The sequence below is a fragment of the Enhydra lutris genome, unplaced genomic scaffold, assembly GCF_002288905.1.
Source record: "Enhydra lutris kenyoni isolate GAN:26980312 unplaced genomic scaffold, ASM228890v2 scaffoldscaffold46, whole genome shotgun sequence".
NCBI classification, from domain to species: Eukaryota; Metazoa; Chordata; class Mammalia; order Carnivora; family Mustelidae; genus Enhydra; species Enhydra lutris.
In genome coordinates, this window is record NW_019154130.1 from 15,414,003 (window position 1) to 15,429,634 (window position 15,632).

General features: G+C 42.1%; 1 protein-coding gene across 1 annotated transcript in view; it reads right to left on the reverse strand.

Moving 5' to 3' along the window:
• Positions 1-14,745, reverse strand: part of LOC111156446 (signal peptide peptidase like 3) — a 146,921-nt gene extending 132,176 nt beyond the window's left edge. The window contains exon 1 of the mRNA XM_022517359.1: positions 14,494-14,745. Coding sequence (XP_022373067.1) covers positions 14,494-14,516 — 23 coding nt within the window. The 5' untranslated portion in view covers positions 14,517-14,745. The remainder of the gene's footprint in view (positions 1-14,493) is intronic.
• Positions 14,746-15,632: the final 887 nt, after the last annotated feature.

Sequence of the window (15,632 nt, forward strand, 5' to 3'; positions counted from 1 at the left end):
AATTTTTGTACTGATTACATATAATCAATGATACAAATATCTGATACACTGGATTAAATCAACTATATTTATTAAAATTAATTTCATGTGTTTCTTTTTACTTTTTAATGTGGCTACTAGAATACTATGAATGACATAGGTGCTTTATATTGTATTTCTATTGAACAGTGCTAAGCCCCAAAAGGTCATATTTTACAACTAACTCCTCTAGTGATTATCTTCCTGACAAAGAATAGATATGGAGGACTCCCCCCCGCCCCAAAACAACCCAACAACTTCAGTCATTAAACCAGTCACAGTCCCAAGACGACTGGGATGCAGCAGGTTGCCAGCGTAATCTGGGCATTCACTTACCCAAAAATAAAGAACTCATATAACAATCTGAGGTTAATTTCTTCCTAAATGATTCTAGCATGTAAAATAAGGAATGAGTAGCCTGAAGAAAAATCTGTGAGACAAAAAAATTTTTTTTCCCTAATGCTAGATTTTTTAGGTAACTAAAAATGAAGCGTGACTTTAGTACTACACTGTTAAGTACAAAGAGATTTAACATTTTATTTTTTATTTACTTATTTAACAAACAGATTTAGTATGTAACTATTGCTTTTATCCTCTATAAACCCTTCATTATAAACATTACAGAAGTAAAAACCACTTCACACTCATTAGACTGGCTATAATAAAAACATGAACAATGACAAGTGTTGGTAAGGAGGTGGAGAAATTAGAACCCTCACACATTACAGATAGGAATGTAAAACTGTACAGATGTTTTGGACAATAGGCAGTTCCTCAAAATGTTAAACACAGAGAAACCCTATGAGCCAGCAATTCCACTCCTAGATATTTACCCAAGAGAAATGTAAACATACATACATCTGTACAAACACTTTTACACAAATGTTCATAGCAACCTTATTCATAATAGTCAAAAAAAAAAAAAAAAAAGGGAAACAACCATCACCTGAGAACAGATAAGTAGAATGTGGTATATCCGTACAATGGAATATATCTGCCACATGGATGAACCTAGGAGACTGAGTGAAAGAAGTCAAAAGACCACATATCGTATTATTCCATTTATATGAAATAGGCAAATCCATAGAAACCAAGAGTACATTACTGGCTGCCAATGGCTGGAGAGAAGCGGGGGAAAGAGAGTAATTGCTAATGGGTACAGAGCTTCACTTGAGATGGAAAAAAAAAAATTCTAAAATTGATTGTGGCGATGGTTGCATAACTCTGTGAAAGTACCAAAGACCACTAGATTATACACTTTAAATGAGTGAATTGTATGTTATGTGACTTATATCTCAAAAAAGCTTTCTTAAAAATAGAAAACATTAACAGAAAATAAAAAAACATTAAAGTCAAAACCTGAATGCTACAGAAGGGACCTATATGAAATCGGACTATATGATACACTTCCTTTTAGAATAGAATGAAAATGTTTGACAACTAGTCATACGAAAGCAAAGAGGGAACTTCACTTGTGGTTGACTGCATTACTGGCCCTGATTCCTCACTCCTCCTGCAATCTACTCCTTAGCCCTGTGATTCTGCAGCTACTCCCACATATGGGCAAGGCTTAGTTTTGTGGCTCCTTGTCTTTGGTTTCCCCCATATGACTTGCTTTGGTTGAAAGAATGACCCAGAAATGTCATGTATGCCAGTTCTGAGTGTGAGCCTCAAGAAGTCTTGTAGATTTCCACCTGCCTTCCTATGCTTCTGTCAACTGTCATGCGAAGAACTTCCCCTAGGTGCTGCTGCCCATTCAGTCTAGGCCTCAAAATAAATACACATAAAACAGAGCTACCCAGCTGACATACAGATCTGAAGTTGACCAGCCAACCTGCAGACAGCTATTTTAAGCCACTAAACGTGGGGATAATTTGTTATACAGTATTAAGATGGCAACAGCTAACCAATATAGTAACCAATACTCCATTCTGAAGAGGTTCCATAAATTAAACAGTGATGATCAAGGCAGATCTCGCCTAACATTCTGCACAATGATACTTTAAATTTCTTAGCATAAAGAGTGAGCTACTGACCTCAAATGATATTTGATGCCTGTCCCCTTGAGCTCTTAAACTGAAAGTTGAGAGCAACATACTTTCCCATCTTACTAATTTTACTTTTTTAAGGGTTATTGTTTTTAAAAATCAAATACAAAATATTTATTTATTTGAAAAAAATTGGGGGCGGGCACCTGGGTGGCTCAGTTGGTTAAGCGTCTGTCTTCAGCTCACGTCATGATCTCAGGATCCTGGGACTGATCAAGCACCACACTTGGCTCCCTGCTCAGCAGAGTCTGCTTCTCTCTCTCCCGCTTCCCCCGCTTGTATGCTCTATCAGATATTTAAAATCTTTAAAAAATTTTTTAAAAACCTTTTTTTTTCAGATGGGGAAGAAGAACAGAGGGAGAGAGAGACAGAGAGAATCTTAAGCAGGCTCCATGCCCAGTAAGGAATCCGACCCTGAGATCACGACCGTAGTCAAAATCAAGAGTCACTTGATTGACTGAGCCACCCAGGCGCCCTGGAATAATATTTATTTAAATAAACTATGTGTCAAACCACTGAGAATAAACACACAAACAAAATGTAGTCATGTCCTCAATACTTCAAAAGGAAACACTTTTTTTTTTAATTTTATATGTATAAAATCAACAGGACTTACCGACTTGTTTGATGAGGGTTAAGAATGTCTCCAAGGTCTCCAGATGGCAAGTTGGTAAGTCTACCCTGAAGCACAAAGCTGGATTTGCAGGCCATTTGCACCTCTGCCACATGATGACTCTCATTGACTTTCCTATTCTAGGAGCTGGCTATCTTTTCCATTTGCACTCATTATCTGAGCTTCATGATGCTTGAGTCTCTAACCTTAACCTTGTTTCTACTGTCCAATCACATCTGCTATTCACTGCTCTCTCCCACTTCTACTTGTTATTCTCTTCTGTTCTAAGTTTGTTCTAATATATCACCTTTAGGTCTGTAGGTTATTTTCACCATTGCACAACATGCAAAGACACAAAACAAAAACAAACTTCTAATCCCTTAAACTTCTGGTTTATGTCTATTCAGATGACCAGTTGATTTAATTCTGACCTAAGACTGAGGCACTGCTGCAGCTATGAAATTTAAAATATGTATGCACTAGGCCAAGAGATTTTTTTAAAATTGCCCTTTCTGAATTATAATTATTAAACAAGAGAAAAGAAATGAGTTAAAAGAGAAAATAGACTTAGAAATAGGGAAAAAAATGAAGGCAAAATAAGTTTCTATTTTTAAAATATTTTTAGCTCCTTAAAACAAAAGCTTAAATATAGGAGTATGAATTTCTGAAATTGTAGCAAGAGAGACAGAAAATGTTAAATTGCTCAGAAGCTACTTTCCATATTGCTTATTTCTCCTCATACCTTAAAGGAAATTTCCTGCAAAATATTTCATTTGAGCACAAGATTGACTTTTCCCTAATTACCACCCCGCCCGCCCCCCAGCACAAAAAAGGCAGAGCTTTTCCCCTTTAAAAAAAAATAATATATGTCACAAAGTGCCTGTTTGGGAGATAAAAGTATTAATAAGTTGGTAGCAGCTGGTCTGTGGTCAGGTTGAAGAAGATGAGAGAAGTGAAGATGATGACTCTAAAGAGCCTGTGGTCCCTTGTCAATGTCCCCTGCACGTGTTCCGTTCAGGGGCTGAGCCACTTTCTCTTCTCAAGGTGCTGTGTGGATATTAGTAAGTTAGGCAAAATCCGGCCACAACCCTTGACCCAACTTAACAGTAACAATTTTACTTTAGTATTTTCTTCCAAGAGTTGTGAAATGTTAGGTAAGTATTCTCTCTTCTATGTGTCCTGTCTACTCTAAATCCAGCACCTGGTAAATTTCACCTCCAAAATACCCAATCTTTAAAAAAAGGAAAATCTATGGGGCGCCTAGGTGACTCAGTCATTGGGCATCTGCCCTCGGCTCAGGTCATGATCCTGGGGTCCTGGGTTCAAGCTCCGCTTCAAGCTCCCTGCTAGGCAGGAAGCCTGCTTCTCCCACTCCCCCTGCTTGTGATCCCTTTCTTGCTGTGTCTCTGTCAAAATAAATAAAATCTTTTAAAAAAAAAGAAAAAAAAAAGGAAAATCTCAGCTTCTACTATGTGTAGGTCCTTACACCTAAAATCAGTTATTTTGATCCTATGCTTACAGAATTCATGCAGGGGGGAAGACAGTCACATAAATATATTCAATACAAGGTCAGAAAAATCATAAAAGGGCTGCCACATCACAGGATCAGAAAAAGAACTAGAGGCATCAGAAGAATATTTCTCCTGGGCGAATCAGAAGGTTCTGTAACAAGAGGACAGCATTTCAGCAGTACCTTGAAAGGTGCTTTGGACTTACATATTTAGAGACTTGGGAGAAAGACTAACCAGGTATAGGAGTCACCTTAAATAAAAGGGGAAATGATGAGTAACCCAGTTTGGCAGAAATAACAAGCATTTTAAAGAAAATACAGGGAAGTAGGGTTACAAGGCAAGACTGTTTCGAAAGTCAGACCAAAGAGGTTGGATTTTACACTGATACAACACACACACACACACACACACTGATACAATTAAACACACACACACACACACAAAAACAGGAAACAAGACCTCCAAAAGCAATACAAGCTGAACTAGTGGCAATACAAACACGAGAGAAGCAAAGAGTAAATGTATACACATCCCCCATTAAGTTCCCTTCAAAACTCTTAATTGAAATCCGTGATTAAAATAAACAAATAAAAATCTCTAAATTTAAACTACAGTTAAAAACAGGAAAGTCTTTCCAAGATCAGTTTCTCCTCCTCTCTAGCTTCAAATACACAATTCTCTCCCCTTATCAAAAAAAAAAAAGAAAGAAAGAAAGAAAGAAAGAAAAGAAAAGAAAAAAAAAAAGAAAACCAGAAGACTATGGCCCCTGTCTATATCAAGCATCCTATCTTCTTTCCTTATGTCTTTCTCATCTATCTTGCCAACAAATGGCCCATACCCAAAGGATGCTTTTATTTCTTCATTACCCTGACCTAATATGCCTTTCACCCTCACTACTCTGATCTTTATTAGTGCACTTTCACTAATGACTTCCTTTGCAAATTCAACAGTCTATTTTTTCTTCATTCTCTTTGAACCCTGTAGCCTTTTACACTCTTGTCCCCCAAAATTCTCCATGCCTTTTCTTTCATCACTGTTGAGCTTTGCTAATTATCCTACTTCTGATGGAGCTTCCTCTGACTCCTCTTCTTCCTCCCATTTCTCAACTGTGAGGTTTCCCAAGCCTCAACTTCCAGGCCTCCATTCTGCCCTCAGAACTACTCTCTCCGTCTTGGTTAACTGACCCCGTCTCAAATCTTTAACTTTCACTAGCCTCACAGTGGTCCCAGGTGGCATTTCTGTAACAAGCCTAGACTTGAGTTCTTATAAAACTTATATTTGAAAATATTTTTAAGATATCTGACCTTAATACTTTTTTTTAAAAGATTTTATTTATTTATTTGACTGACAGAGATCACAAGTAGGCAGAGAGAGAGAGAGGAAAGCAGGCTCCCTGCTGAGCAGAGAGCCCAATGTGGGGCTCGATCCCAGGACCCTGGGATCGTGACCTGAGCTGAAGGCAGAGGCTTTAACCCACTGAGCCACCCAGGTGCCCCATGACCTTAATACTTTTAAGGTACTGGCGCTTGCACTAATCAATGCAGAGGTAAGAGAATTCAATCTCTGAAACTAATTTTTTTTTAAAGATTTTATTTATTTGAGAGAGAGCGAGAGCATGCAGAGGGAGAGAAAGGAAGAAGCAGACTCCCTGCTGAGCAGAGAGCCAAACACAGGGCCTTCATCTCAGGACCCTGAGGACCGAGCCACCCCAGGTGCCCCTAAAACTAACCTTTACCTCTAACAGTATTTTTGCAAGCACTTTTGAGAAATAAATGTAAATTGGGGGGAGTTTATAAGTCAGCAGAGCATATAGTCAAAGGTTTAAAAGTTAAGGCTGTCAGACAAAGCCCCAAGATTTACAAGTTTGGAAAGTAAAGCTAGACAACTTGGGCAAAAATTAAGACAAGGAAACAACAAAGTCAAGCACTGTACTTCAGTCAAAATGTCTGTATAACCAAATTGAAGAAACAATTAAAACTCTGCTGCACATGTCCTATTTAGGTCAAGAGTGAAGCCAAAGTCTGAGGCCCTCAGATGAGGGGGAAGTGGGTGTGCCTGGAATAAGTAGTGTGGAGTAAGGAAACAGGTAAGAGACTGCTAACAGCCCGTCCTTGGGCATTTTAGGGTATGAGTATCCTGTGCATTCCAAAGAAAACCAGGAAAAGACTAGGATTATGTACATCACTGTCCTCTTCCCTCATCTGAGTATATTATGAAGGAATTTGCCTTCTAAGATCAAAATAAAACTTACATGAAAAAACTTATTTTTGTAAGTTTTATTCAATTCACGATTTTTCTTTTTTATTTTTGGACTACGAAATGTGACTAAAAGAAGATGGCCTTATAGCACATTTCAAAGGCAACTACATTAATCAATGATAATTTGCAAACTATTCTCCTTCTTTTTATATGGCATTGTTTGGATTCTCAGAATGGACATCTCAAAGTTTAAAGACTGGTTATACTATGAAATGAGAAAAACCATTTCTGTAGTGAGGAATTCTGTACTTGGAACCTGTCTGGATCTAACAACGTAGAGCACAAATACCTTGTTTTTATATTTCACTTAGTAACTTACAAAGCATTTGCACATGTATTATCTCACTGAATCCTTGCAACAACTCTTCGGAGTAGGACAGGCATAACCACTGTACAGAATACAATACTGTGACTCAAAGACAAGACTAGGATCACAGTTCATCAGAGACAGAAATCACCCTCAAAGAAAAAATTTCCCAATTCAAAGAAACCAGAATGGAATTAGATCCTCATATTTTAGAATTTCGATTTCAAACAAAAATTTAACCAGTGGAATTGGGAGAATTGAATACTTATTGAGCAACCAATTATATTCAATATAATTCACAAACACAGAAAAACCAAGTAGAGTACACCTCTACTTTAGCACACTTTGGGTTTTTATCCCTCAGCGGTTCTTCACTATCAATACCAGAACTCCAAAATAGAGATTATCAAGTCTCCTTACCAAATTAGAGTGACACCCAAAAGCCAAGAAATGGGATTTTCTATTAGGTCTCTATTAGGCTAATATATATTAATTGGCCTAATACCTTAAAAATATTTTCTAACCTAACTTTTCACAGGTGCTCAATCTAGTCTAATCACAGCTAATGCATGGGTCTGTTTTAAGCTGTGGCCCTAGTGAGACCTATTAATAAAATCTGGGAGGTAAGAATTCATTGTGAGGATCCTGGGGACTAACTGTAGATTTTCCCTATAAAACTGAATTTGGTACCTGGAGCCCCTCTAGACACCTAAGAGATTAAAATTACAGAAGAAGAGCATTCTACCTCTAACTTTTTAAGTGAGGATTGGAAAATATTACAGAAACTTGTTGCAAAGTTGTAAAAATTTATTGATTTATACATACAACATATAAAACCACTATTTCCTTTAACTCCCAAGAAGCAACCATTAAACTCCAGAAAATATATTCTAGAATTTAACAAATCAAGTCATACTTATGGCTCAACTGCTAGGGACAGCAATAACATAAGGCTCAGATGCCAAATGTAGCCAAGAGTATTTGGCTAGACACCCTCCTCTTAGAACATCCCCTGATTTTCCAAGAGATGATCTGGTGAAACATGAGAATGATAAAAACTAAGTTATTAATGTTGAAGTAAAATACAGTTACACAGAGCTCCGTAACACCTCAATTCATGGCATTTGTCATCTCTAAAATAAATGGTCACACAGAAATCTGTTCTAAGAAATGCATGGACATTAGGCATTTTAATTCATAATACCACTTGGGAAATTAAAAGCTGATATGGTTACAGACTCTCCAGCTTCCCTCTCCCCCATCCCCAGGCTTCATAAGAAACCCTGAGGGAAATGATTTCAGTACAAATTTCTGGTCTTAGTTTTGGTTAATTTCAGTCTGAATCACGCATCACCAAACCATTATTATACCACCTCAACTATAAGCAAAACATGTTTTTAAAGTGAGCAAATCTAAAGTCTGTAATGCTAGACACATATTTTCTTTTTTTAAGATTTTATTTATTTGTCAGAGAGAGAGAGAGAGAGAGAGAGAACAAGCAGACAGAGTGGCAGGCAGAGGCAGAGAGAGAAGCAGGCTCCCTGCTGAGCTAGGAGCCCGATATTGTACTTGATCCCAGGACCCTGGGATCACGACCTGGGCTGAAGGCAGTGGCTTAACCGACTGAGCCACCCAGGCATCCCAAGACACACATTTTCAACTAAATAGTTTCCCTCTGAAAAACCTGCATAAGGGGGCACCTGGGTGGCTCAGTGGGTTAAAAACTTGCATAAGATGCAAAGACCACAAGATACAAAGAACAGATATGTTCATCAACAGATACAATGATACACAACAGTAATTGCAGGGAAGTGACTTCCATAAAGTTCTAGAGATCTGTGTTATTTCTCATTCTCAGGGGTAGCACTATTTGCAAATACCCAGCAGGATAAAGCCCATTATCATCACAGTATATTACCTCAATATAATGCAATCCTTAGAGTAGATCTTAGGATACTTAGCCCAGGGGGAAGCGTTCTCATACATTTGTTCAGTAAATATTTACCAGCTACCCACTACATGCCAGGCACTGAAGAGAGTACCCAAATAGAAAGATTCTTACCGGGGCACCTGGGTGGCTCAGTGGGTTAAAGCCTCTGCCTTCGGCCCGGGTCATGATCCCAGGGTCCTGGGATCGAGCCCCACATCGGGCTCTCTGCTCATCAGGGAGCCTGCTTCCCTTCCTCTCTCTCTGCCTGCCTCTCTGCCTACTTGTGATCTCTGTCTGTCAAATAAATAAATAAAATCTTTAAAAAAAAAAAAAAAAGAAAGAAAGAAAGATTCTTACCCCTGTGTAACTTTTAGTTTATTGTCTGTCAACCCTTAGAGACACACACAAGATGAGACCATGAAGAGCATGCTGAGGAACCTGGATTTTATTTCAAGTATGACCACTGAAGAGTTTTAAGCAGAGGACAGGCACAATCTAAGTTAAACTGTCAGAAGACCACTCAGAGGTGCCTGAGTGGCTCAGCTGGTTAAGTGACTACCTTCGGCTCAGGTCATGATCCTGGAGTCCTGGGATCAAGTCCTGCTTTGGGCTCCTAGCACCATGGGGAGTCTGTTTCTCCCTCTGACCTTCCCCCATCTCATGCTCTCTCTCTCACTGTCTCTCTCTCTCAAATAAATAAATAAAATCTTAAAAAAAAAAAAAAAAGTCCACTGAGGAGAATGGCTATCACGTGGAGAATGGGGAAAGGGAGACCCAGTGAGGCGGCTAACAGGGAACTCAAGCAAAAGATGGGCTGGCTTAGAGGAGTGATTGTGGAAATGGAAGTAGACAAATTCAGTGACAGAATCGTCACATTAAACAGTCTTGACTTTGAGCCCTTTCACCATTTATATGTTATTTGGCAAGTTACTTAAATTCTTTGAGCCTCAGTTTCCTTACTTAGCAATTCTTTAAAGCCCTAGCACCCAGAAAACACACAATAAAATATTATGATACTACTCTGGTAACAAAATTCATCTCGATGAAGTTAACATGTACTTATTCCCTTTTCTTTCTACACCAATATTAATCCTAACATAAATCATTTTTACCACCAAGACTGAAGTACTGCACTGACTTCATCAAGAGAGAAGTTCCTTAAAAAAAAAAAAAAAAAGAGAGAGAGAGAGAGAGGGAGACAAGTTCCTGTTTTCCACAGAACTTTTGCTAAAATAACGCTCACAAATATATATTGAGCAAGGTGTTTTTCTCAAATTAATAAAAATCTAGTTTGCACCTTCTATTTGTGTCTTCACATGAGTTCTTTTACTTCCTCAGTATACAAGTAAAAAGAACACAAGCTGAATCTTGTGGGTACATGGTGATAAAGACTGTGGTGTTACTACCAATTATTTTAATTTCATCTGTTTATTTAAAACTTTATTAAGGATGGCATTACTCATTCTTACAGCACTGTGACACCAGGAAACTAAGTTACCAAAAGCTCTCTTTTATAAGTACAAGGATTTTAATAAATACTTATCTATCTGTAGCTTTCCCTTACACTTAAAATATTCTTTCAACAAAGGAAGAACCACCCTCTAAACCTATCATATTCAGTCAGCGTGATTTAAGTAGAAGCTATGGGCAAGACAATGTGCTAAGTATATGGGAGGACAAAGGGTAGTCTAACAGTGTCCTTTCCCTCAAGGAGTTTACAATCTAATGAAGAAGCTAGGTATTCACACAAGTAAAGGAAGGAAAGATGCAGACAGACTACAAGTATCCAAACAAAGAGATCTGATTTCAGTTGGGGTGTTCAGAAAATGCTTCTCAGCTACGTGGAATTTCAGGTGAACCTTGGGTAATGGGATTTTGATAGAATTTGCTGGAAGAAAGTGTGATGAGGAAAACAACTTTCGAAAACAAGAATTTTGTTTTTCAGAGTTGATGCCCAGCCATTTTACAGTATGATTATCTGTAATCACACCCAGAGTCTGGACATTTAGATAACGATTTGAGTTTAGGAGGCCCACAAGTCCCTGCTTTGCTTTTCCCCGGGGCACCTTTAAAAATAACCTCTAGAAGTAAGACCCCCAATTACTGACCTCCACCTCCATCATCTTATAAGTAATAGGTGTTTGCTACCCTACTCTGTATCTCCTGTTTGTGACCTGGGACAGGACTGCCCTTTCCCTGGCTCACTGAGCCCCACGGTTTCAGTTACCAGGGTCAACCAGTCTAGAAGGAGATGATTCTCCTCCTTACCTATTGTCCTTAGGTCGATAGTAGCCTAATGCTACGTCACAATGCCTATGTCATTCATCTCACTTATCTCATCACATAAGCATTTTATCATCTCGTATGTTACAAGGGTGAATACAGTACAATATTTTGAGGCCACGTTCACATAACTTTTATCACAGTGTATTGTTGTAGCTGTTTTATTATTTGTTATTAATCTCTTACAAGGCCTAAATTATAACTTGAACTTTACCATAGGCATGTACATATAGAGAAAACACAGCACATATAGGGTTCGATACTACCCTCAACCTCAGGCATCCACTGGGATCCTGGCATGTAAACCCCACAGATAACGGGGGCTACTGTACTTCCACTGTATGGGTGTACTGAAACTGCATCTTCAACTGCAATGACCCCTTGGATTTCCCTTCCCCAAAGTGGGAGCTCAGATGCTGAGAAAGCTACCTGCCAACTACCTGAGTGGCCTGTGCCCCCTCATTCATCAGGTCATAATCTACATATTCTTAATTCAGCACACCCATTCTGGCTTCTCAACACAGAAAGCAAGCACGAGAAACCAGAAAACTGCATGAACAACATGTGTATTAGTTTTCTTAAATTAACTTGTTATTATGAAAAATGTAAACATGGCAATAAACCTCCAAGTACTCAGCACTAAGCTTCAACAATCACCACCTCATGGCCAATTTTGCTTTATAATTTACATATCATTTTATGACAATCCTGGGGCACGTGGCTGGCTCAGTCAGTGGACCTTTTGACTCTTGATCTCAGGATTGTGTGTTCGAGCTCCACTTACGTGTAGAGATTCTAAAAACAAAATCTTAAAAAAAAAAAAAAAAGAAAGAAAATCCTAAGGAACCTATTCTCATTCTTCTAACATCTACTTTCTACATTCTTCACTGACTTCATCCTCAGACAAATCTATACTGCCACAATAGTCCCCACAAGGTTGATTTTCCTAAAGGCCACATACAAATGAGTGAAGTAAAAGTCTGTTAAAAAAAAAAAAAAAATCAACTCCTATTTACATGAACCAAAGGAACAGTGACAAAGATACTGCAAAGCGAGAGATAATCCAAAGCTCAGTTCACATGTACTTTTGGAATACCTTTTCCACACTTATATTACAAGGAGAATGAAAACAATGATGTGGGAATTTGTGTCAAACAAAATAAAGCATCACAGGTGAAGTATCTCGGACAAATCACTTGCTCTCCTCAGCCTAAGCTTCCTCCTCCAAAAAAACAGAATGGTCACCTACCTCAGGGACTGGTGAGAATTAAACGTGTACCTTACATGGATAATTACCTATGGTAACTATCAGAACCTAGAATGCTCTTTGGTTTCCCAATCCTCCCTCCTCAAACACCTCCCTCTCTCAAGATGCTATAAAAACTTTCACCGTCTCAAAACTTGCTAAAGGTGGCAGGCTAATAACCATTCTGATTTCAAGAAGCTTCTTTGCCTATAAAGCAAAAGCAGCTAAGATTGAAGTATTTCAGAAGGATAAATATTATAAAACACCAAACTTCACAAAGTAGTCCCCCCTTAACTAGTAGAGCTGTCCAACATCACATAGTGTGTGGCCAAAATATCTAGCAAAACATGTTCATTTTCCCCACTTCTTGGCCCCTGTGTTTACCCCTTCAACCATTCAGTCTCTGTATGGCACAATAAAAGCAGAAGGGCACCCATCAGAACTCTCAGCTGGGCCAGTCAATGTTAAGAGCTCAAGATGAGTTAGTTAAGTTAGTTATGGGACTTAATTTGGTCCATAAGAAAGCTCAAACTGTGATCTTGTGTTCCATTAATACCTGTTAAGGAGAAACAGCTCACTGCTGCTCAAAACTATCCAATTAGTTAACACTTTTAAAAATACATTTGCAGTCACAACTGTTCACCAATGTTTTAATTCTTCTTTTAGTGTTACTTTTTGCAGACTCTCAGTTATCTTCTTTTTGAGCACTGAAGTTCCCTTCTGAATTATCATCTTCCATCACTAACCCTCTTTCCCTATGTGAAGACACAAAGAGTTCCTGACTTACCTACCATAACCTCAACCACCACAAAATATCTACTCCGTTAAAGCCCTTTACCTAAAACCATTCTTTATTTTCATGTATTACCCATTTCTTTGCTGTTTCCCTAGCTATAATGTAATAAAATGCAACACTTTACAGTTTGTCATGTGCTTTGTAAAGTTATTCATTTAATCTTTACAACCTATGAAAAAGGCAATTCCCTATTTAATAGGTAAGGGAACGGAGAACTTACTATCGTGCCCAGTTATAAAGCAAGTCAGTGATGAACAGGACTTCCAAACAAAGTCTTCCAACTCCAAAAGCCATGCTCTTCCCAACTGTGTTTTTTCTAACAAGGGAAAGCAGTACAATTCTGTCCCAAATCACGTTTGCTTCGAAGAGTAAAACCATCTTCAAACAATCTCTCTAGATTGCAACCAGGTTTCCCATCCCACACTTACCCCATTTCTTCCTTCCTTAACCTCCGGTTATTACTTCCTCCCCACTGTCCAATTTCCACTCTTCAAGGAAACTATCATTATCCTTCAACCCCTCCTGCAAATATTCCACCTCCACATGCTAAAGGGAGGCCTCTCAGCCCCCTCTCCCCAAACATTGCACTCCCTTCTCAGGAGAGGTAAATTCTCACTCCATAAGCTGCAGAATACACTTCTCAATCCTTAACAATCTATTTAATAACTTTAGAAGTCCCACAAAAATGGACATAACTAGCAGATCTTCCATCTCCATACTTGAACCAGGGCAGCAGGCCACTTTAAAAGAGAGTACCAATCCTCACAAAGATTCTACTCATGCCCCACTGCCACCAACGACTTCCTTTCCAGAACGTGGTTATCCAAACAGGATCCCCTTCCAACATCTTCACACGGGACTCCCCTCCATGGTTCCCAAGACACTCCTTCCGCGGTTTTCCTTCGGTTACACCCGAGCCTCTGCCCACCTTACCAACTCTCCCTTCACTCGCCAGCCAGGTGCTAATAAGCAGCGGCCCCCAGTTAGACGGCTCCTCCTCTCTCACAACTTCCAAGTTCAGACTCTTATCACCTGTTTTTCCCATCAGCTTCCTCGCAGCCCGGTGGCCCACCCTTGCCCCGGCCCGCCTCTGCCCACCCCTTCAATCCTCCTGCCCAGAAGCCACCCCCTCAAGTCAGTTCCGGGGTGCCCACGGGATTCAACTTCCCATCCGTGGGCTTCCCACCTTTGGGGTCATGCTCCCCTTCTCCATCACCTGCTCCGCCCATGACCAGATGACATCCGCCGAGGCCGCCGCCGCCTCCATCCCCGGTCTTGGACTCTGGGTCCCCGGCCGCTGACCGTCCGCCACGAGGGCCAGCCGCCCCCTCTGGTGGGGACGAGGGGGGCGTGCACCCCCAACCCGCGCCCCCCCCCAACGCGCACCTGTTCCTCCTCCTCCTCTCCCCCACCGCCCCCGGCCGCGCCGGCGCCCCGACCCCCACCTGCACCGCGCCCCGGCCTCCCAAGCCCCGCACTCACCACGAGTAGGTCTGCTCCGCCATGGCGCTGACTCTCGTGGGCTCCGCTGCAGGCTCTGGCCGGGCCCGGCGGCGGCGGCGCGGGAACGAACGGGCGGCGGGCTCGCTCGGGCCGGGAGCGGAAGGCGCGGCCGCGGCCCGGCGCTCGCTCGCTGGCTTGAACGGCGGGCGGGCCGGGAAGGCGTCTGGCGGGGAGAGGCCGGGCTCCGAGGCGGCCCCGCTCCCTGGGCCCCGGGGCGGGGCGGGCTCCGCTCTCGGCCTCCCTCACCGGCGGCGGCGGCGGCGGCTCCGCTGCGGCTCTAAACCCAACATGGCGGCGGCGGCGGCGGCGGCGGCGGCGGCGCTGAGAACAAGGAGGCCCCGGGGCGGGCGAGCAGCGAGAGGGCCCCGCGCTCACTGCGCGCTGGGCCACCGGAGCGCCGCGCTCGAGCGGCGGCGGCGGCGGCCGGGGGACATGGCCGGCGGGCGGAGGCGGCGGCGGCTGAGGGGGGCGCTAGGCGGTGAGGCGAGGCCGCTCGGCTCACACCCGCTGAGGGGAGGAGAGGAGGGGGCGGGGGCCAGCTTTGGCCCCGCGCGGGTCACGTGCCCAAAACACGCTCACGTGACGCGCGCGCCCCGCCCCTCGCGCCGGGCCCTTGCGCGAGACGTCGGTTTGCTGGTTCGAGGCGACTGTTGCTCGCACAGCTTCTGGCGGTTGGGCCGCCTTCCGCCGCTTGGTGCCGCCTCCTCCGCACCCCGAGCAGTAGCCTCAGGCCCCCTCCCCTTCCCCTTTCAGGGGGCTGCAGCAACCAGCCAATCAGGAGCCCCGATGCAGGTCCGCTGGCTGCCACTCAGCTGTCAGTCGTCAATCAACAGTGTGCGGGCCAAGCGTCCCCCAACTGTCAGTCAACCTGTCAGTCAGTAATCAGATCGCGGCATCCCTTGCTTGGTTTGTTCCTTGGTTCATTCATTCGTCTAGCAAACGTTCCATGCAGCCAAACTTTATTGCGCCAGGCTCTGTGCCAGGGCCTCAGGGTGACAACTCGAATACCCCATACTTGCCTTCATTTAATCAATCAACATATTTATTGGGCACAAACCACGTATCAATTGATTCTGCTGTATCTCTGCCCTCAGGAGCTTACATTCTAGAGGAAGAGA